Here is a 23636-nt window from a genome sequence, read left to right as displayed (position 1 = left end):
AGTGGCTCCTCGGGGGGAAATGATTCTTACTTTGCTTATCTTGAAAAATCCTCTGTAGTCTTCTGTGCCAGAGTTTTCTTTCCCAGCTCAAACGTACAGGGATTATAGAAACATTGTCTGCTCATCATTTCAGTGCTCAGTTCTGCATTAGAGACCTTCACACCGACAATAGCACCATGGAAAAACATTGCAAGGGGTTGTGTAAGTGTGGGCATTTTGCCACAGGGCACAGGTAAAGAAGATGAAATACAAACGAACCAGCCCAGGGTGAAGGCTTAAAATGCAAAGACAGCGGTTTATGTCCTTGTACTCCTCAGAGGTCTGATCGTACAGCTCTGGAAAGTTAATCACAGCTGCAATAACTTTCTTTTCTGTCTTGATGCTCGCCAGGCCGGCAGCAAATTAGCACAATGCTGCAGGGTCTACACTCCAGGCACTTGTGTCAACGTGTTGTAGCTGATGGTCCAAGATGTGTTTTGCCAAATGGTCGAGAAAAGAAAAGATGACCTCTCATTGTATTGAGTGCATTGGCTCAGTGGCTCGTTGAATGACAGAAGAAGTGTGTGTTTTTGCCACAGCGGTGATGCACTGGCTTGCTTGCATCTTGAAACGAAGGTACATGGTATCAAAACAGACCTTGTTGTTCCTTGGCTGAGTACCATGTAGTTTGACACATAATGAGGCCTTTTTGCTGTGTTTCTTTAATAATAGCGGCTTTTTTTTCCTTTTGTATTTTGCAGGGTACGAGATGAAGACACATTTTTCTTAGCCCGACCAAAGTGTCCCGATGCTCGAGAGAAGCTGTTCCATGGCCACTGTGTCACAGGTATGAGTGACGTATTTTCCCATCATCCTTGGTTTGTGAATTCATATCAGAAGTAAGGAATAAGCCTTTGTAAAGTGCAACTGGGACGCATTGTTCATGCCACGTCACAGTTGACCTCCAAACGTCTTTGGTCTTTTTCTTCAGAATCAGAATTCCATCTTCAGCTCCTGGACGGAGAAATAGGTTTTTGCTGGACTGAGCGACAGCAGATTTTTCTGGATAAATATAGCGTAGATTCTGGCTCAGTGCGAAGATATCAGAAGTGTTTTTTATGGATGATTTTATTTATTGTATCGATTTTCCCTGTCCATAAACAGTGTGTGGTAAAAATGAAACCAGGGAGTTTAGAGACATTGGAAGCCAGATTGTAGGAACCTAAACAACTGGATAAGCAGTAGATTTCATACTGGAGAGACTGCATCTCCCCAGCACAAGGGAAACAAATCACCTTGAATTCAAACATTTGACTGGGTCAGACATCATAGATGCTGTTGAAATGTTGGCTCAAACTAATTCCCCTCTGCCTCTGTATAATATGCCTCCATTATATAATGAGTGACTGTCACTTTTGTCGAACTCTGACAGGTGTTAAGCTTTGTAACTTAAGCAGAAAATCAGATTTTGGGGGAAAAGGAATCCTGCTTGGATTCAACAGTCACTTCAAATTAATTCAGTTTGTTTATTTTTCTTCAGCATCACCCAACACTCAAAGTTTCTGCTGCTTTCTATTGGGCCAGTCCTGAAAAGATTTCACTTGCAGAGTGATGTTAGCCAAGATTGCCTACACACACACACACACACACACACACACACACACACACACACACACACACACACACACACACACACACACACACACACACACACACACACACACCGCTGTCATGCACTTGGGCTTTGATGCCTTTTTGCTTTGTGATAGATTGGAGGTGTTTCATTGCAGCCCTTAATATGCTTCAGCAGAGAGTGGTGCGGGAGGGGGATACAGAAGTTATTTTGCTTGCAGGATATCTGCTGTTCTCGTCCGTCCCAGAGGCCCAGGTGCTGCTCGCCTCTCAGGCTATTACCACTGGAATCTGCCGTCAGATTCAACAGAAGATAAGAGCAGCGGTATCTCCTCTAATTGCCTGTTGCCTAAGAACTACTAACTACTAAAGATGTGGGCTGCATGTCAAATAGTTTCTTCTTTTTTTTTTCCACACTGGATTCTCTGTCTGCATATTGGCGTTTACACAAATGAGCAAGTTGCTCACTTGACTGTATTCCTGAATGGTTTTCCATAGACTGCTATTTTAGGTCAGGAGTTGAAAGCACATTCCCATTACATGTAACTTAAAACAATGTATCATCAGGCCATAAATACTTTTTAAAGCCTAGTAACGTAGCATGAAAGACTTTTTTTTTTTTCCCCTGAGTCGTCCTGTACGCAGCCTGCTGCAGTTTTCTCTCAGCCATCCGACACCGTGCAGTTTGCATTCCAGCGGTGGGACAAGCTGACAGATTCATATGGATTTTATTTATGTATGGATCATATAGACTGCAGTCCAAATCTGGACCGCATGAAATGTAAAGCTCAGCCTGGGTGCGCTGCGTGTCTGATCTTGTCTTTTGTTATTTTAATTCCGATCTTACGGCTGTCCGTGTTGCCTTTAAGAGACGGCTATAAACACCAACATCTAATTAGATGATCACTCTGTGAAGTTGGAGATGTTTTTTTTTTGTCTCAGTCTGACTATGTGCTACCAGAAAATAAACATTGTGTCAGCGCTGCACGGTTAATGAACACACATCCGGTGCCAGTCGTGGACTCCTGTTCTCGTCCAAAACACGCAATCAAGTTCATTTCCAGGAGCTTGAGTGAACAGTGCTTGTTGCTACCTGTTTGAAGCGGCTCTCATTAATATGAGCTGCTGCTCACATTCATAATCAGGCTCAGTGGGGACTTGGCAGAGTTAGGCACTGAAATGAGGGGTGACACCTGCGTTTGGCTCTTGGATGGCATTATTATGGTGTAATGCCCGTTAAAGTAACAGAGTGGACTCTTTCTGTAACGGCAAAAATTGCTCGCTGGCTAACTTTGTGACTTCCTCCTTCTCATCTCTTCGATTGGGTTTGACTTTTTTGTGCGTCCCTGCAGAGTCGAAAATTCACCCAACAGCGGAATAAGCTCTGGTTTAGTGAAGCCTCCACAATTCACAGAGACATAATGTTCTTTTTCAAGGTTTTCAGCCATGCCACTCATTGCTATTATCTCCAGAGCTCACGCTGCCTTCACCTCAACTTCAGAATGATTCATGCCGCCACATGTATAGAAATTGGAATCCTGAGCGCTAATATTAGCTTCTTGCTGATTAGGTCTCCATTCTAATTTTACACATGCTAGGTTTTCATGCGATACTCTGTAGGCTGTTTAATGTCCTAGTTTAATACCCAACATGGAAGCAAATGGGTCAAAGCTTCTGTTTTTCACTGGCCGCAGGAAAACGTCCACCACCGCGGCTTATGGTAAAACTTTCAAGGTGAAAGATTGGCTTAGCGCACAACACTTTATTCAGATTAGAATTTTTTTTCTGCATCACAGCAAGAATCCTTTCATGACTGCAAGATGTTTTTTTTTTTTTTTTTTTGACTTGCTGGTCATCTTGTCTTTTAACCGCCCACTAGATTTGGCTGTAAGATGTGATAAGAGCTTTTTATGTTTCTTTATCATCTCGATCTTATTGAAAATACACATGCTCTTGTCTCAAAGAGCTGCTCGCATAATGTTCCACACTACCGTGGCCACACGAACGTGCAGTGAACGAGATGCTTGCCAGAGGAATCTCTATCAGCTTCTTACTGGTTTTTCCTAAAAACAGCTTTACGGCATCGTGACTTCACTGTCCATTCCTAATGTAACATACCAGTAATCTTCTTATTAGGTTGTGTCTCAATATTGCAAACATGGCAGCAAATCAGGCTCTCCCTTCATTAACCTTACATCAGCATAACATTGCGTGGTTTATCTCCATTTAGATTGTGTTAATCTGTCATCTCTAATCTGGTGTTAACATATTGGGATCCGCCATTGCAGTTATCTGTGATAGACGACCTTCAGGAACAAAACAAAAGGAGCGCTTTAAAAAAAAAAGAAAGAAAAAAATTCATAGCAGAGTGATCGCGACACAAATTCAGCCTGATAACAACAATGACCCCCCAACATACTGCTGGAGGCATGTGGAACTATCTTGAGCGAACAAGAAATAAAAAAAGACTGGAGGAGTCCTACAGCAGATGGTTCAGTCCCCACAGAGCCCCGATTTCAACATCGTGAAGTCAGTCTCGGATTACACGAAGAGACAGAAACTGCTCAGACAGCCTAAATCCACTGAAGAACTGTGGCAATTTCATCAGGATGCTGGGAACAATCTCCCTGCCAAGCACCTTGAAAAATAGTCGGCTTTCTCAGAGTACATATGCTATTAAATGTGAGAATTTGCTGCTTTTCTCCCCATTTTTCATCACGTCGTAAATTGAATATTGTTGCATGTTAGACTGTTGTGTGATTGAAAACCTTGGCCTCTGGCATACCACCACTGGCATGAAAAAAAAAAAATTAAATATGAAAATATTGTTTTCTTTCATTTCGAAATGGGAGAAAAATAAACACATTAACCATCAGCTGCATCCATTAACTATTCATTTGTCATCCATTTGCAACTTATATAAGAAAATAATGAATATCCTGCCTCTTGCGGCCCATTCAGTGGCACAAAAACAGATATTTAGGCAGTTTTTGACGAGTCCTCTCGTAGAAAAGGCTTCTTTTCAGGATTGTTGTTCTCTCGTCCAGACCAGCGTAGCCTTCACAGCAGCAGGCTAATATTAGCGCTCACCTTTGCTCCATCTTTCAGTCTGTCTCTGTCTGTCTTCCTCCCTAACTCTCCTGTGAGACGCACATGGACAGAATAAATCATCCGCCCGTATCGTCAACACCAAATAACATCAATACTTTTCACGCCCACTTGCTGAAATCAAAACTGCAACTTTTTTTTTCTTCAGTTTGGTACAGGCATCTTGCTAACTGCCCTTTAATTAGTTTTTTTTTTTCATCAGGTTTTTACTATCATATGAGTCCCTGCTGCACGCCCAGTGCTAGTATTTACTTTGATGTGCTGCGGTTGCGCATCAGGACTCGAAAGTGGGCAAAGTCACACAGACTCAAAAGTTGTACAGTCACCACTTGGTTCGGTGAACACATCATGAAAATCGCTAATGTCTCCTCCAGCGTTTTTCACAGCAGCAGTTTTGTGATGGCGGTAGCTAATTACAATATCTTGAACTCCTCTCTGCCTCCAGCCTTTTGTATTTTCAAAACGAAGGCTGGGAATTGGATATCTAGTAGGCTGAAATGGCTGTTGAAGCACCTACACACACTTCAGAACCCTCTTCCACACCAACACGCATTACACATGCACATACACAATGCGTGATTTCATTTTTTATTTTTTTGGTCTCTTAGGGAGAGAGTTTGGAGCAGTTTTCATGGTGGTAAACGGGAAAGGAAAGACGGCGTTGTTTTCAGTCGAGGAAGCCCTTCCGTATGTCGGCCTGTTGGTCAGAAAAGTTCATTACAGAGAAGTATGAATGCATCTGTGTTCTTCATTGTTTTACAGTTGAAGGTAGGTAAAGCCAGTCTACACGAATGGCAGGGCAGATCACTCTCCTCACTAGTTAATCGAACCAGCATGTTGGGCAATTGAAATAATCTGGATTTTCAGGCGTGCTCGTCAGAGAAAATCTGAGTAACTTCAACCTTGTGAGCATCTCCAGGTCGTGCTGCTGACAGATCGGAGTGTCTCGATGGCTGCCAAGAGGCATTTTTGCTGTTTTTATTCACTGTTGGGCCTCTTTTGTGAGCAGACATGCACTCAGCAAGAAAACAAATGAGCCCATTTCTTGAAATGTTAAACTATTCCTCTAAGATAATTTGCTTGATTCCGTGTTTCCCCCTCTGAAAATATCCACTTCATTTTCTGTTGTTTCCTATTTTATGACTACAATTTAATTCGCGACTTTTGTGAACAGTGAGTGGATTTACAATCTCAAGAGGCTACATGTTTGTTGCATAATGCATCTGCGGTGGCTCCCATTCAAACCCATTTTGTCGTCATGTCACAGATCAGCACAGTTTCAAGATGTTCAACATTTCCCCACTTGTTTACTTCCACTCATAATCTCCTGATTTTTCTTTTCTTCTTTAATAACGCTGTCGCAGTCACGCCTATGGGTTTCAGTGGGATAATGTGTCTGAGAATAAAACGCGTGTTACCTCTTGAAGCGAGACTGCAGAGTTCACGACACTCGATACTTGCACCGCTACAAGTTCAGTAACGGCAAAATAAACTGTCACTGCGGCTGTGTGAACTGTGATAATTGGTCTGATGTGTAATTTCTGACTGATGCAAATTCTTTACTTTTATTGGATCTGTTCAACACACTGACACATTAATTTCACTTGGTGACATGTTCATTACTGTGTGGAACGCGCTCTGAAATGAAATATTGGTGCCACCAAATTATGCGTCCGTGCCACTAATGGGAAAATGTCACTCGCTGCAGGAGCGAAAACCAGAGCTCTTCAGAGATTTTCAGTTTAAGGAAGTCGTTGTCTGCTTTAATTGCTGTGTGTTTGTCTTGGAAAAGCTGAAACTTAGTACTTTTAGAATCATCACAGCATTAGACTTTGTCCAGCAGATGTGACGCATGGTTTATTTCAGTGCATGCTGCTGTGTGCCCTTGAATTTTAGTTTATTTTGACGTCTGACAGCATGATGAATCCAACTGACACAATCCTAAACAAAAACTGTGCTGCTTTTTTTTTTCTGTAGCCTTTTTCTGACGGTCAGTGTATTTCAGTGTTATTGAGAACAAATGGGTTCTCATTATTGGACTTGACTAAAATGTTTCCACAAAAAAAAAAGAAAAGAAAAAAAAAACAGAAAACACAAGTAGTTTAGCTTTCATGAAAATACACAACTTTTATTTTTCAGCCTAAGTTTTGGTAAATTTTCCAGATTAATGCTACAAAGTCAGCAACACCGCGAGCGATAGCATATTTACGACAAAGATACGATGACAGACTTGGGGCCAGGTTACGTTTTGAATTTTTCGTTTCAGGAAAGTTTTGTTTACATGGCAATCCTGGATAAAAGGTTCCAAAAGACTGTGATAAATGATGTTTTTTAAAGTCCTTTCTATTCTCAAATCCGTCCTGCAGAAATCACATCATCGAGTTTCTTTGACATTATCTCCATCGCAATAATGCACTGTGTCCCTCGTGTTCCTCTCAAACATTAAGACCTTTCTCATGCGACTGAAAGAAAACACACTCCAAACAGTGGGCATTGTTATTAGTTCAGTCCTCTGGGAGAGCTTCTCAGAAAACACGGCAGAAGGTCAACACGGTGGTTTCTTTTTTCTTTTTTTTTCCTTCTCTCCTGCGCTTCGGGATCGTCACACAGAGCTACCTCCGGTCGGTGTTCGCCTCTGTGCTTCTGGGCAGTCCTGGTGTAAATTATTGTGCTGGGTATAAATAGGCTGACAGTCTGGCAGGACCAGGTGGTCTAATCTGCCACTTCGGTATCTTGCTCCCTCCCGAGCAAGGTGGCGAGGCGGTTGTTTGTCCCCATATTAACATTGGCCTCAGTCCCCACAGATGGGCTGCTCCTTTCATATTGATGAAGTGGCGTCAGAGATTCTGCTTCAGCCTCTCACGCTGCCTTCAATTGTTTTTGTGCGAAGAGATTAATTGAAAATCATAAATTTAATACTTTCATCTATTTCTTCTATTAATCTTATGTTATAGAAGCTATGTGGCATCTGTTTCATCAAATGATGCTTGTTTAAAAGTTACCATTTGAATTCATCAAACTGCCGTCTTCTGGGATTTAATGTTTTTTGGGACTGCTGCGGAGTGTTGAGGAAGAACCGTCGGGAGCATTCTTTTATAGCTCTTTGTATCCAATGTTTTGCCACCTGGAAGCAGTGTGGCTGCTGAATATTGAGCATAACAAGGTTTGCCCCTCGGTGACAGTTTTGGAGCTGCTGCAGCAGCATCAGCAGCCCACGGTTGTTGTGTGGTTAATACATTCTGTCTCCATCACTTTTTCATTTCATGTTTTTGTGGTGTTTTTGTTTTTTCAACAGCTGGGTATAAAGTAATCATTGCATGCACATTGTTTTTTCAAGGCCTCCCTTTGTTTACCTTATTCAAATGGGCTTTTAGCTCAGTAGGATTTGACATATTTTCTGTGATAAACATTTACACAGCCAAAGATTGAACTTCTCAATTCATTCTGGTTTTTTTTTTTTCCATTAGTGTTGTGGCATAGGATCATTCACACTGATGGGGATAATCAATCAATAAAATCCTGAACAATCCATATTGGGATATTGTCATTTTACCTTTACTAGGCTACATCGTGTGAAGTTGCAGTAACTCCATAGTAAAACTGTGGAAACAAATTGAGTGTAATTTTGAGTATTATTCAGATATTGAAATGAAGTCTGTTTTATTCTCATGTTGACCTGTCTTTCACGCTTCGACCCATCTGCACGTGAATACTATTATCACATGTCAATGACATGTGAAGTACATACCCAGTTTTATGATCGGAAAACTAGAATAGCAGCGAAGGCGCCTCGATCGAGATCACCGCACGTGAATGCTTCCAGAGTTTCCATCAACAAACACAAAAATAAAATACAGATGCAGTAATACTCACGACTATATGTGTATGTACTGTGATCGATTCGGGTGATTTAACAGCGTTCATATTTTTACTCTTCAATATTTTAAAGAGGCCAACAGAAAAGAGTTTTATCGCTTGTGAAAGACAGTCATTAATGTTGACATTTGACTTTTTCCAAACTTATCATCTGGCAAAAGGTCTTACCTGTTTCTAATTTAAATGAAATGGTTGCTCTGTTTGTCTCTTGTGGTCTAAACATACTAAAGTACTTCGTGGTGACATGGATAAAACATAAGATTATATTAATTATAGAGGTGGCTGTACTTCAGTTGGTGGAGCAGGTTGTCTTTCTGTTGCAGTTTCAGTCCCACATCTCCCCCGTCCGTATGTCAGAGGGTTCTTGAGCAAGACACTAAACCCCAAATTGCTCCCAGTAGACGAATTGAGCGTCTTGCATGGCAGCCATCACCATCAGTATATGACTTTGTGTGTGATTGGGTGAATGTGATTACCAATGTAAAGCACTTTAGGGACTGCTGAAGCAATGAGAGACTGCTATACAAGAGAAATCCATTTACCGCTTATAGGTTATATCGAAATTTTTATTTAAGAAAAAAGGCAATATGGAATGGAATTTGAATAAGAATGTGGAGACATACTGACAGGCCTGCTATAGCATGGTATTTGTGTCTGAAAGCACTCACTTGCCGCTGCGCTCTGTATTTATCTGGCCGCAAATAAAAAGAAACACCCTCTGCGGAGAGTCTCCACAAGTTTGCTGTCATTTAGTGTGACCAGTTTCGAATTGGTTTTGATATTAAGCACATCAGCACTGGGACGCTCCACTTTATACAACATCCCATCACTGATATTTTAACAGTTGTTAAAAACAATAACCATTTGGCAAATTTTTGCTCGCTAGCGTATCACTTAATGACATCGCCGTTTATAGCTCTGGTTGCATAAGAAATGTCAGCGTATACAAGCAGACAAGTGGATACCGCAGTAAAGCAGAGACTGTTCAGACGTGCATGTGCGTCGTTAAGCAACAATCACTTTGTGGTTCATTGATGGCCCGATTTGTGTTTGAAGAGGCGAAACAAATAATTAAAAACAATGGTGTTGTTTTCATTGCTTTCAGCCAATAAATTGCATTTGTGTAACTGTTGCATAAAAGCAGTATTGTGCTGGAGGTTTGGCTGTAATTATCCTCGGCGCTCGGTCGACGGCCTCTTGCCCACGACTGAATCACAGCCATGTTGTTACTGAGCACATCAGTCCCTCTTGTGCGATGTTGCTTAAGTAGGGCCCGTTTTAGCCGTTTGTCCTACTTTAGCGAGAAAAGCTGCCTTATGAAAAAAAATCACACAATAATCGTCATTTTAATCAATCCTCTTTTGAGGTCTTGTTTTCCCCCTCCCATACAGTCTTTTCCCCCTTCCGTTGTGCTTTTTCTTCCTCTCCCTTCTCATCACTTTGCCCCGTTTTTTGGTCGCTTCCCATCAGAGGTGCCAGCATGTCACCAGCAGCGCTAATTTCTAATGGTCATGGGAACATTTTCTGTGACACCTGCAGCAAACATGAAGCCTGCTGGGCTGTGGGGCGTACAGAGGGAGGTTTATCTGTCGTGGCAGGCCTCGCCTCCACTGCCATGCCAATAGAGACAGCGGCGCCGAGGTTGGCGCTTCACAGCCAGATAAGGCCCAGAGACAAAGAGACACTGCAGCCAGACCCCACTCACCACAGCGGAGGGAAGGAACGAAAAAAAAAGATACATGATTTGAGAACCCTTGACAGTTTGCTCTATTTAAATGTTTCACTAGCCTTTGACTTGTGCGATTCGGAAGATGAGTTACATGTGTAAAATCCAAGGTGTTCGGCACACACAGCCAGCCTCCGAGTGTGTTCTTCACAGATGGGAATTTCACACTAGACTTCCACATAATCTCCAAAGATCAAGAGGCCAAACAGACATAAACCCTCAGACAAAATCTACTGGACTTTTAATAAATCATGTGTAGGTTCTGTCAGGCATCAAGGTCAGAAAGGGCTTCTGCATAATTACCACATATGAACTGCCTGATTAGCATTTGTTCTGAGCATTTGCCATCTTATCCAATTATGTAAATGGAGCCATCACACTCGTCTTTTCCTGGGAGTGCTGATTTAGTTACGTTATTGACTTAATGTAATATAGCCGACCATCACGCTTCATGAGTGTAGATTAGGTTTTAATTTGTATTTTTCATATTTTTCTCATCTATATTTTCGAGCTGTATTTCTGCAGCACTTTGTTTTAATGGCTGCTACGTCTTTATTTTTTATTTTTTTGCTCTGCAGTGGAGATTATCAGAGGTGTGATTGGCTCCAGACACTCTTTGATGAGGGCATTGTTGAAAGACATGAAGCCAGTTGAAAAAAAGTACTCGGCTTCGTAATTCACCTCTTTTCAGGAACACACTTCCAACAAAGCCATGTCTGCTGGGATATTTGCTCTCTGTCTCCGTGACTAAAAGGACATGATTACAATGACTAAGCGGTAATATGGTTCCATAATGGTACATGGTGAGTCGTCCTACCCTGTTCGCTGAACAATGAATGAAACTGTGGAACACATTTTCTGGTGAGAGTACTGATTCTCTTGTAATATCATGTGGTCAGATGTTTTGATACCTTACAGTGGGTCTAGGATTGTGACATTTTTACAGTGGTGGTGCAGTTCCCTGGACTATATCCAAGAGGGAAAGCTAAACTCCTGCATTATAGTCTGAGTCACTTTGCATTCTGGTCTGCAAAAGCAGACCAATTCTTATAAACAAAAGCCATCCTGTTGTAATGCATATCGTGTTATAAAACTTTCCTGACCTCCAGATCGCACCAAAAAAATAAAAAGGAAATCTGCTGCAAAGACCTGTGGGTCTGTGCAGTAACACCTCTTGCTTTGGCTTTCTGTTCGGTGCTTGCACTTACATTGAACCGCAATTGAACCGCACTGAAGTGTATTTGGAAGTGACCCAACGCTTGACTTTTGAACAGGCTCAGCCCAGATGCCCAGCGTCCGCTGGAGTTGGATTACAGCATTCGTGCTCTGATAAATGAACTGTGCCAATCATGTGATTTGATAATTTGAAGTCATCACTTTGACAAATCAGTGTTATAGTTGCACATTATTGACTGCAACAACAGATTAAAAAATACAGAATGCCGTGTTTCCTGTGTAAATCTCAGTGCATGTTGATTCCTGCAAAGACTGAATCCAATAATTGACTAAAAGAAAGTAGGTGTAAATTGGTGGAAGTAGTGGTCAGTATTTAGACACCAGAAATTAAGTTGAAAGTTTGGGCAAAGCTTCAGTGACTCCTTTCTGTCCACAGAGCTTGTGTCAGCTGGCTCTTTTATAGATCAGCTTTAAGCTGCATTACTTTTACTGCATGTGCACTGCACCTTCACAAGTCAATGTCCTGCCGATGACTGGAGCCAAAGTTTTGAACCGGGGAATCAACACAGACTCGCATCAATCCTCACAAGATGTGTGAACCGTCCAGTTTGCTTCCATAAATATAGACCTAACATTCAAACGTGGGAGTTTTGTGATGAGTATTTTACGGATTTGACTGTTGGTCTGAGATTAAATGAATTAAGCAACCATTGTTAGAATAGTTAATACATAATCTGTTGTTGGTAGCTTGTTGTATCATACACTAATTTAATCATAACAGTATGTTACTTTGACAATACATTGCATCCAGACGTCCACTTAGATTCCTTGAAAGAATTTGCCGCCAGTCAACTCATGTGACCAAAATCCTTACAAGAAGCAAAGGAAAAAAGAAGAAATGCAGCCCATCTGATTATGTCTTTTTTTTCTTTTTTTTTTTTTTTGGTTGTTATTTATTGTGTGTGTCGGCATAAATGTTAGTGCTTGTCTGGCAAGAAATTAACTTTGTCACAGTGGCCCGAGACAATAGCAGGCAAGATTTGCTGAGCCTAATGTTGCACTCTGGGAACTGTAAAGTCATTTCGCTCCAGCAGACCACTTAATAGCTTCGGCTAATGCAGAGTTTGGAAATCCATCAGTCAGTTGGGCTAGACGGAGATGAACAGTCTTTTTGAGTGTCAGTATGCTTAGTATATGAGGAAATGTGTTGTGGATGTTTCAGTCACTTGCTTGTATCATGCTGAGACACTTCATGCTTGTGATTTTTAACTACAGTATGGCAACCCAGATCGTCATGATCAGGCAGCATCAACACCGCTGGTTGACAGTATGTTCTTGATTTTGTATTTACAATGGTGTAAAACAATCACTGCGCCAATTCAGCTATTTTTGGACAGATAAATGCATCTAACATGTACCATGTGTTAAAGAAAGCAGCCAAGCCAGTGGGCTTTTGTTGCGTTACTTAATGAAAAATAAAAAAAGTATTTAAATTGCTTTAAATTAGATGTGAAGATATAGTACTTAAGTGCCATCTATCTTGAATGCCAATAGTGGCCGGTCATTGATCTGGCTGCCAGTGCTCAAAAAGCCTATATTGTCCCTAATTTATGTTCAGTGTTTCAGCCTCAGTAGTAGCTTCGATTGCGCTCATATTGTTCTCAGTAATGTTTATTGACCACTCTACTACCTGGACCTACTAAACCAAAGCAGCGTCTTTGGAAGGGTAGTGCTGCATCTGTTAAAAATAAAAAAAATAAAAAAAATTGTGAGGCAGCTGTGAGAAGTCTGTTGAACTTCACCCTCCTGTGTCAATTGATGTAGAGTTGGTTTGGCCTGCAGGAGCCGCCCCCACTCCAAAAAAAAAAAAAATTGTGGTGTGGAGTTAAAAGGAATTGAGCTTGATGCTTTTCGTTTCCTTGCTGCATTGCGGAGCTCGAGGCTACATTATCTCAAGCAGTAGTGAATATTATCCAAGGAATTGATTGTAGATACAAAAAGCCGGCCATAAATAACCAGTTATGAGAATATGCAGTAGACTGGCATCTTGTCAAAAGTGTTGGCTAAAATAAATATATTTGCTGAAATATATATGTCAGCTAACCCAATAGCAGCTGAAATAAACTCCAGCCGCCTTATCAGGATAAATAGGATCTAAAAGTTGGATTGATGGATATCAACCATCAGTGGATCACACAAAGCCAGAAATGAGATAAAGAGACATTTGCTGTTGGATTGCAGCAATGAATTGGTTAAATAAATCACAGCTTTATTTTATTCAGTTTCTTCTGATGAGCTGCCAAAACACGAGTCTGTCTGGATCTAGACCAGCTCCCACTTTTCTTTTCTTTTCTTTTTTTTTTTTTTTTTTTTTTGGGCAGTCTCGGTCCAGTGGCATTGGAGTCCAATTGACAGATTTTCCTACAGGCTAACTGAGTAGGACAACACAGCATATGCAACACAAAATAACTGATGTAAAGCCGTAGATTTATTGTAGTCACAGTGTTTTTTTATCGCCCTGTGGGAACATCATTATGAATAAATCTCCTCTCTAAAATTAAGGCCCAATCTGTTGCAGTATTATGAAATTAATCTGTTGATGAACTGAAATTTAAAAATGTCATCTTCCTGCGTGTGATTCCCTCTCTCCTGTCATCTTTTGAGCAGGAGGGCAGACGTCTTGACAGTTTGTGTCAATTGGCGAGGATTGCTTGTCAGTCCAGTAGAAGCCCGGCTAACCTCCGTTTCAGTGCACAGACTGACTGGTTAGGAGTGCAGACACATTATTCAATAGAGTACATGACCCAAGGTGGCTTAATCAGCCATGATGATGGTGCGGGGCAATAAGAGGGAATTGGTATTCACCATTCCCAAGAATGAATTATTTATACTTCGCTTTAAGGTACAGCAAGATTTGGTGGAAAGCGGAATGACTGTTCCTGTGAAGGAAATGTCCGGAAATTTATCGTCACAGCAGTGATTTTAAACAGCTTGTTCGTTAATTTAGCTGCACGTGTGGGGGTTGTTTAATTCCTACTCATTGCGGCTGATCTCATTTGAATTCAAGGGTCAGACGAGACTTTAATTGTGGCAGTGCTTTACATTGGTGAGGGAAAAAAAAGAGTTTGAATTATGTTAACGTAGGCAAAAATACCCAGGGCTGAGCATGAAAGATTCAATAGATGATAATTTTTCGGAGGCTACTGGAAAGAGTTGTCCATAGGATAAGGACTGTATTTTTATTTACAGGTGAGTTGTCTTTATTTTGGTTTTTAAGAACTTTCCTAAAGGTGCATTTTGTTTTGATATTGGGGTATTTTATAAGTCATAAAGGAATAAAGCCTTGTTTACATGACATGACGTTTTCAACCGTGCAGGAAGAAATGCTGCTACCTACCATCTCATCTCTAAACTTTGTTTTCCATCATGCTCAATATTTCTCTTGAGTTGTAAACTGCTTCAAGCTTCTGCCAGAACCAGCGCTGTTGTTCAGACCCCAGTAATTACCTGTTAGGAGAGACGCCTGCATTACAGGAACCAGAACAAACTCGTGCACTTTGTACTCGGGCTGTGATCTGGTCTCAATCTGCAGAGGACACGGTGGACCGACTCAGTAATAACACCTCCATCATGACTACCGCTGGGAGAGCAGGTAGCATTCGTTTGTAATTATTAGCACCAGTTCCTGCTAGATTTGGGTTCATTTTGTTTGTCTTTGCATGATAAAAAAACGTAAAGTTCAAGTGTTATTTCATGTTTTAATTCCTTCGTCTCACTCCGCTGTTGAAAGACGGGGAAGAGTGCGCTCCGGGTTCGTGAGCTGGCGCAGGCAGAGACGAGCTGATCAAAGTGAGACAGCGGCACACCGAGCTTACATCGCATGACAAGTGATGTAGGACACAGGCGACCGCACCTCTCTCTTTGTATTGTCGAGTAGCATTAATGAGGCAAAGTGCGACATTATGAGAAAAGAGAGCACATTCATTTATTTATTGTTGTACATTCTGCTGCTTATTGCCATTGAGTCATGGTATCCCGCAGCTTTGCTACACAAGACAACCTCCTCATTAGGGCAATGAGTCTTTTTCAGTTAAATAATTTAATTCTGTGGCATCCTTGTTGCCGAGGCTCTCTTGTGTCAGAAAACTGAGCTGATCAAATGTTTTCTGAGACAGTTTGAAACACTGTGATTCATACTTTGGTGTTTGCATGCGTTTCATGAATAAAATATCTCCGGGTTTTAATTGAAAACCAAACCGAGTCATCTCACTTAAAGACAGAGGAGCGCTGGCGCTGCCCTTGCCGTCTCATCCTTGCCCCTCTCTGCACACGCTCTGGCCTGCCTCCTGCCTTTCTTCCCTGACTTAAGCACTTGTGACAAGAAGAGCTGAGCCCCATCTAACATTTCACATGGAAGACTGCTTTTTTTAAACCTGTATTTACCAATGCTTGGTTGACTCAACACCTCTGCTCTCTTCCAGCAGCAGCCTGCTGCACAAGTTACATACAAAGAAAACCCCGACATTTAATGCATTTAAAGATTCAGGAGATCCTCTATGGAACGACGTAGAATTTTTCACCTTTTTTGCCTCATCTATTTGGTAATTTATAGAAAATATTCTTATTAAAATCTCTCTTTGGCATACTTTGTTTAATTAGCGCAATGAACTGATGGCACTCACTTGAGATTTCTTTTGGATTTCATTCTCAAAAGCAAACTAATCCACACATTAATAATTTAGCCACCTAAACTGTTGTCTCTGGATCTCCAGTCGATATTAAATCCTGTTTATTTTTTGGAGTTTTTGTGTGCAATTCTGTCTTTTTTTTTTTTTTTTTTTTTTTTCCTGCTCTCACAAATGAAATGATGAACGGGGCTTTAGCTCACCGTGTGTCTGCAAGCGGGCGAGAGCAAATGATTTCCCCAACCTCCTCATTGGCCACGAATGCAAAGACAGCACGTGTCTACGGCGGTTAAACAACACTCACTGGCTCCCAGCCCACTCGTAAATTATGGAGCGAAAGCCTCTCCCAGGGCTGCCTTTAGTGAACGAGTTCAGTCAGTGGGGTTGTTTCCCATAACCAACACTACAGCTGTCAGTTAGCGGAGTTTTGTGGCCCGGAGACCGGGACTTTGTTTACAAATTATGAAAAACAGCCTGGCTGGGTTCATTAGTTTCTTTATTGCTTGCGTTTTATTACATGAGTGCTTTTCTCCCCTCTTCATTATATTATTGTGAAATACTGGTGTAGATGGATAATTTAAACCTGTAGTAGTTGTGCAGTTAATTGATCCATCCATCAATTCCTCCACTTTATCCAGGTCATTGTTAAAGGGAACTGACTTTGCAGCAAAGATTGTGTAATCTAATTTCACTCCAGTATCACAGGTCTAAATGAACTTCATCATAACCTGTTATCTGAGATGTATATTTGGCCATTTTTCCATCCATATTTAATAATGCTTTGTACACTTATGGGTAGCAAGGAGCCGGAGACACTGAGCACAGTGTAGTTAGCATGCCAGGTCACTAGTGGGTGCTGCTGTTCGTCTTTGTAGTGAAACAGCACACATGTAAGCCGACAATGATGCCCTATAAATATTAACAATGGTGAGTACATGGACTGAAACCATACTCTCAACTCTCAGCTATAAAAGTCCCAGGAGAATATGGACTGGGGGTCATGCCGCTCTGGAGGTCACCATTGCTGTTGCTGTCTATCTCCTCAGACATCTGCATAAACTGGCTACAGCCATGGCGCACATGTGCAGTCTTAGCATTTTCAAAAACCTGCATTCCCCACCGTTTACATGGAGATAAGAGTCAAAGCGTTTTAAAAAACTTCCACCTTGGGTCCTGTTTTCAAAAAAAAAAAAAGTTGAGTTTTCTGTGAGTCTGAGCACCATTGTTGTGTAAAGAGACACTGAAAACACAGCAAAAGAAATTCAATTTTCACTTGAAGACAATATTGTATCAGCAGGGCTTTAGCTGACCCTGGTGTTGCCCAGTCATAATCGAGTGACTCTGTTCAGAAGATGTAATCTGATGGATGTAGCTCACGGGAGATGTATCGGTTTAACCAATCTTGAGGTAATCTCATTTCATGGAGGAATACAGAAGAAATTCGCCTCATGATCAAGCTTGAAAATATTTTAATTTGAAATAGTGTGAAAAATAAGCACTTGTAGTTTTACCTGTTCAATTCAGCAGTTATATTTACCTGCTTCAGAAGAAATCGTTTTAACATAGGCAAAGTTCTTGTCAAGGTTGGTTTGAGAGGATTCAGTGGATGTTTTGTTTATATGCATTCATTTAAATATGCCTTTTATTGTACAGTGACTGCAGATGGTATTCGTGTCTACTGACACCCGGTGGCTGATGAAATGCTTTGTTCTGCTTTACAAAACACCTGAAATGACCTGTTGTAAGCTCTTTCCCCGACTGGTCAATATGCGGGATCATCTGTCACTTGAGGATGCTAACATTATGCTGTCTTCCCCACAGTTATGGGCTTTTCTCTTGTCTTGTGGTGATACAAAACACCACTCAGCTCGTCCCCTGGCTATGTCTGTTAACATTGTGGAAAATTGTTTTCCGGCTCAACATCAGAGTTTTCAGTGTCTAAAAGATGGAAGATGCGCCCCACTTGTGACCAGTTCATTCTCTTTGATCGCTTTTGGTGGAGAACAGTGGATGCATCTGCTTTGCTCTCCGTGTCCTCTTGTTGCCCTCTTTTCTGCCTTCTGGCCGTCTTGTACTTCCTCAGTATTTTTAAATCTTTCGCAACTACGTTTTTTTGGGCGACGTGCAGCGTTTCATCCATAATGTATCGTCAGCGCAACCACACAACCGCCCCGTCAAACTCCAAAAAAAAAATGTTGCACAGATGATTTATAGCACACATGCCTGTTTTGTTGCACCATTTTAATCACCCACAGCTGAGTGGAGTGACTGTCAGCAGTTTCTGTATGAATAAAATGATTGCAACAGGGTGACGAAGGAATTCTCTGACCACGTCTTGAGGAAATGCAGCCGGGGAGGACAGACAACCGTCTCAGTTAGGGCTGGGCGATAAAACAATAAAGATACAGATCGCCGATTAACTTTTCGTCAATAGACATGCTGATGCATCCAAATTAACAAATTTATTTAGTGATAGGAGCGTGTCTGTAGCCTGTCTTACTCTGAAGCCAAACTGCTGTTTGGCTGTGTGAATAATGGATCCTTAATTAGGGCACATATTGGTCAATTGCACAACTCACCCAAAAGCAGAGGATCTGTGTTTTCACCAATCAAGTGTTGAGCAGGAAAAACACAATCTGCAGAGAACTCGAAACACATGTTTCATCCAAAAGTTCCACCCGATCCAGAGCTGTGCGCCTGTGACGGAAGGGAGCGTTTCCTTCATATTTTTCTTCATTGTGGTCAGCTCTGTCAAACATGTGGCCCATGGACTAAACTCGGGTCCAGGCCGGCCTGTGAAGTGAGTGTGCTCATAGTTGAGTCAGTGATTTTTATTTTTTTTTGCAGCAGAATTGAAAGAGTCGTTTCACTGTATTTTTCAGGAGGATACCAAGTTTCTAATTGACATGATGTTAAAATTGTCCTTATATTGAAGAGTTAGCATTTTCATACATGTGTTCTTTTAATTTGTACTAAAACATGGATGTTTGTGCGTTATTGTATTGTCATTTCACTGCTCTGAACCCCTCGAGTTTCTCCCTGAACTGAAATGAGTTTGACACAGCTGGCTTAAACACTGCAAGCAGTTTTATTTTCTTAATGCATACCACTTTTTTTTTCACCATTTTCTGGAGGTTTCACATGTTTATTTTGTACAGCTGGTGGTGACTAAAGTGCCTGTGTTGTAGTTTGCTCATCACTTTGACCCAGAATTGTCTTTCTGGTAAAAGTTTGAGGAAAATTGTACATTTTAGTTTTGGAAAAAATTATTGACATGAATTTTGGGTAATATGACTGATTCATAAACTGGCTGCTCACTTTTTTTTTTTTACTTTGAGGCTTCTCATACTGCTGCCATCACCCGAGCATATTGTTTCCTTGTGTGTTGGAAGGTTTGACAGACCGTCGTCACTCTGGCGTGTCAGCAGGCGCTCATCAGCAAACAAATACTGCTCCACATGATTGCATGTTTTCAGTGGTGCGAGGACACTTGTGGCTGTATTTTTAGCTTGTACGCCATACAGCTGGTGCTTTATGTCGAGCTGGAAACAACAACAACCAAAAAAAAACATGAATTAGATTGATTCGAGGGCGCGCAAATTGTGATTGGAGGACGAATGACTGAAATGCCTGAATCGCCGTAGACATGACAGTGCTCAGTGCAGAGAAGCTCTTTGATTCGCAGAACCTGTGTCACATCCGACAGCTGCAAAAGATTTGTCATGTCACTCATATACGTCAAACCTGTAATCTTCAAAAGGATCTTTTGTTGACTGTGGAAAATAATCACCATAATACACATGTCTGAACATATATTATACTTTAATGTTGTTTGAACTTCACCTTGAGAACAATCGTGGCTATCTGAAACAAGAACATCACTGCAAGGTTTACTTCAGCATCTGATGGTTACTGGCTTTGACGTACTTGCTTTCATCCTGTAGGTCAAGTACATTTTTATTTATTTATGTACCTTTTTTGGGACAAGCTGCATTCATGTATAGCCTGTGAAGAATAATCAGAAAACCTTGGGAAAGAGAGCAGCTGCAAGCTCTGAGTCAGTACTCGGCTCCTATGGCTATTTTTTGTTACCTTTGTTCTGACAACTTTGTGGCGTTATATGGGAAATATTCATTGACTGGAAAGTCATCATTACACCTGTGAGAATTGTAGTTGAAATGATTCATCCCAGACAGAACAGGACTGATGCTCACCCTACCTGGATTGCTGATGCCACTTATGGAATGGTTTCTATCCGTCCGTTTCCAGCAGGTCGCAAACGGGACTCAGTGGACGGTAGCTGACATTAATGAGATCGGAGAGGTGATCGGCTGGATTTGCCGACACCCGATTTAATCAGCTAATATTGACCACGATCCAATACCTACCGATCTGGTCCAGACATCTGCACCTTTATATTTAAAGGAAATATAGAAGAGAACTCCACCTACTATATGGAAACAGAGATGACTGTGGGAATCAAAGCAACCCCTTTTACCAGAACAGCAACACACAAAAAAACATCCAGACTGAGCTTTCTGCTCGCGCATGTTTGGGGTTAGGGAATATTTAGAGAAACAGATATGACAGTGAACAACCAACAAACAAGTTCACATCAGACAACCAGAGAATCCACATGCCGTTAACTTAATGGCTGGAGGAAGTACAGATCTCGGACTTGCAGTTCCACAGCTACAGATCCTGCAGGAAGAGAAAGAGGACAGACTACAGATCTAACACACACACACACACACACACACACACACACACACAAGTACAAGTCAAGCAAATGCACACTTCTGTCCCCTTTCTGGATTTGCATAAACACAATTCCCCGGTGTGGTTGGGCATTTTCGCTGTGTCGTGCAGATACAGTATCTGTATGATTTTCACACACATAAAACCGTCGAAGCCTTCTTTTTGTTGCCCCTGTGTGGGAGATGAAGTGCTTCATTACAGAGACAAGCATGCATTCTAAGGAGCAGCTACAAGAAAGAAAAGGTACACAATAGCGACTTGCGAAGTCTCGATCACTTCTTGTGAAGTAGGTATGATTAATCAAAGCCTGAAGATTGTTTCAGAGGGCAATTTAGCTTGTGCCTTTCCAGCATGCCGTTTCCCTGCTGCGGAGACAAAAGATGAATAGACCGATAAGGGCTTTTATGGGGGTATCTCCATTCCCATCATCATAGTGGCCGGTTGAAGCCGATAATCCTCTTCACGCTGAGGGAATCCTTTAATCTGGGCTGGACACAGGTGTCTGGCCTAATACAGAAGACAAATGCTCTCCAGATGCATATGCACATCCATACATACTGACACAGCCTAAGAAAATAATACTAATACTTTTACAAAGGAAAGGAAGCACAAAAAAATATGAAATCTTATGATATTCAAGCAGTCAAGCTAGTACCTCTGTTCATTTTTGGTGTAATTACTACTTACATATCAATAGCCAATCAGCTGTAATCGTGTACTCCATCCTTTTGAGAGTCTTTTGTTCTGTTTAAAAACAAGACAAAACAATGGGTGACTCACTTTGTTGAAGCTCTCCTTTCTTCGCACTGCTTTTCTGCGACAGTAAAGATGTAGTTTTTCCATTTCAGTCATGCTCACGATCCTCAGCAGCGTGTCTGCATAAAGCTCCGCTATCACAGCTTCGATGGCTGCTCCAAAGCTCGCCTGTTGGTAAGCACTCTGGATCTAAATCAGAATTTCCGACTGATTTCAAAGACCAGCGTGCAACTTCCCTCTTCCCCCGTTTCCCCTGCTTCATCCATAATCATTAGTGCGCACATTTGCCCAAGTTAGCAGCACAAGCTCTGAACTATAGAAAAGTATTTTAGAGCTAAGTGTGTGGAAATGAAAAATGCTGGCAATAACAAATATGATGGGGAAAGCGTGTGGCTTAAGAATGATGAATGCCGTTTTGTTGTGTTGCCTACGAAATGCTCTCAGACGGGATTGTCTTCACACCTCGCCCGATTGGAAAAACTCCCTTTTTCTCAGAATTAAATAGCTGTCATCACTCTTCCGAAGTTTAGGTCAATGTCATTGTGATGGCGTTGGCTTGATTTGTTATCTGCTTCACATTGAATTTCAGTAATGAGGACCGTGATATAGATTAAAGCCAATGGCAGCTTAATATACTGTTATAAATATAAAAACTGTTATCACTGATCTGATGGTCACGTAAATGAAATACAGCATGACAGCTTGTTAATAGCGATTGCTTTTATCATCCAATCATCCCTGAAAGTGGAAAAAAGACAGTAGTTTGATTCAGATTAAAGAAAGGACAGATTTTCTGCACACATTTCTGGTCATTCTGGTTCAGAACCTGCTCTTCATTCGTCTAATGAGGAACAGTTGACTACAAACCAAAGGTCGGGCGCTGTCGTACTTGTTTTGATTTCCTAACAATGTTGTCTTAACAAGCCGTTATGTGGGAAGCAACATTTTTTCAACAATTTTGTTTTTTGTTTTTTTGTTATTTTTTTGAAGACTGGCCCATATGGGTTTCATTATGGGATTAGCCTTCAGTAAGAAAAAGCTCCATGTGGTGTTTGCAATAATATTCAGGCTTTTATAGCTCATATCTGAACTCGAGCCATTGTTCAATTACGCCCATCCTTCTTCTCATTCCATGAGCATTGTTGTTGCCCACCCTGTATTGTTTTAAAAATGGAAACCATATGGAAAATGAATCAGTGGTGCATTCAGTCATAAACATCTTTTCTCTCTATCCGGTGCTCCAAGGGTTAATCTAATGTTACCAGATCTTTTTTTTAATCTTATGAAAGTGGTTCGGAAAGTCAATAAGGAAACCTCATTACTTGCTTTGATGATATTGCAGACAAATACAAAATTAAAGCTAATATAAACCGAGGAGAACGGGCCCTGCTTTCAAATTACCTTTATTTACAAGAGCAGCAATAAAGATGACGCATCTGAGAAGCAAGTTTTTTATTGCATATTTGTTCTTTAAACTTTCTTGTAGAAATGAAGACTGTGGTTTCTTTTGAGTTGTCTTCAATGAGTAATCTATAAATGTTCTTCATAAGTTTGTTGATTTACCTGGTGCTCCAGTATTGTGACTAATTAAGTTCATTAATATACTTTACTCTGTGTGCAGAATAGACAGCTTTCTTCATCCAGAGCTACAAAACAAGGTTAAAAAAAGTTTCACTGCTGATGTATGTTAAGTATAAACAACATGGAACTAAAAGTAAGAAAATTCTTTAGCGCTATTAATTTTATTATTTCTTTACTGTCACAAGCTTTCTTGAAAATGTTAATTTTCACTTAACGTTACTTTCTGGATGTAAACATAAGGTCCTGTCTACAGTTGAACTTCCTTTTCTGTCTTTGTGATTGTCAGTGTACTCGCCATTATTTTTTGAATAATTTTATTTTTGTCTGTGAATAAATGCGACCTATCATCCTGAGAATAG

The 23636-nt window shown here is 41.0% G+C and overlaps 1 protein-coding gene across 1 annotated transcript in view; it reads left to right on the top strand.

The window, feature by feature from the left end:
- Positions 1 to 23636, top strand: part of enox2 (ecto-NOX disulfide-thiol exchanger 2) — a 172746-nt gene that overhangs the window by 13655 nt on the left and 135455 nt on the right. Inside the window, exon 2 of the mRNA XM_030101680.1 lies at positions 741 to 826. Coding sequence (XP_029957540.1) covers positions 788 to 826 — 39 coding nt within the window. The 5' untranslated portion in view covers positions 741 to 787. The remainder of the gene's footprint in view (positions 1 to 740; positions 827 to 23636) is intronic.

This window comes from Salarias fasciatus, chromosome 2 (assembly GCF_902148845.1).
Source record: "Salarias fasciatus chromosome 2, fSalaFa1.1, whole genome shotgun sequence".
NCBI classification, from domain to species: Eukaryota; Metazoa; Chordata; class Actinopteri; order Blenniiformes; family Blenniidae; genus Salarias; species Salarias fasciatus.
This window is presented reverse-complemented; position numbering and strand designations above follow the sequence as displayed.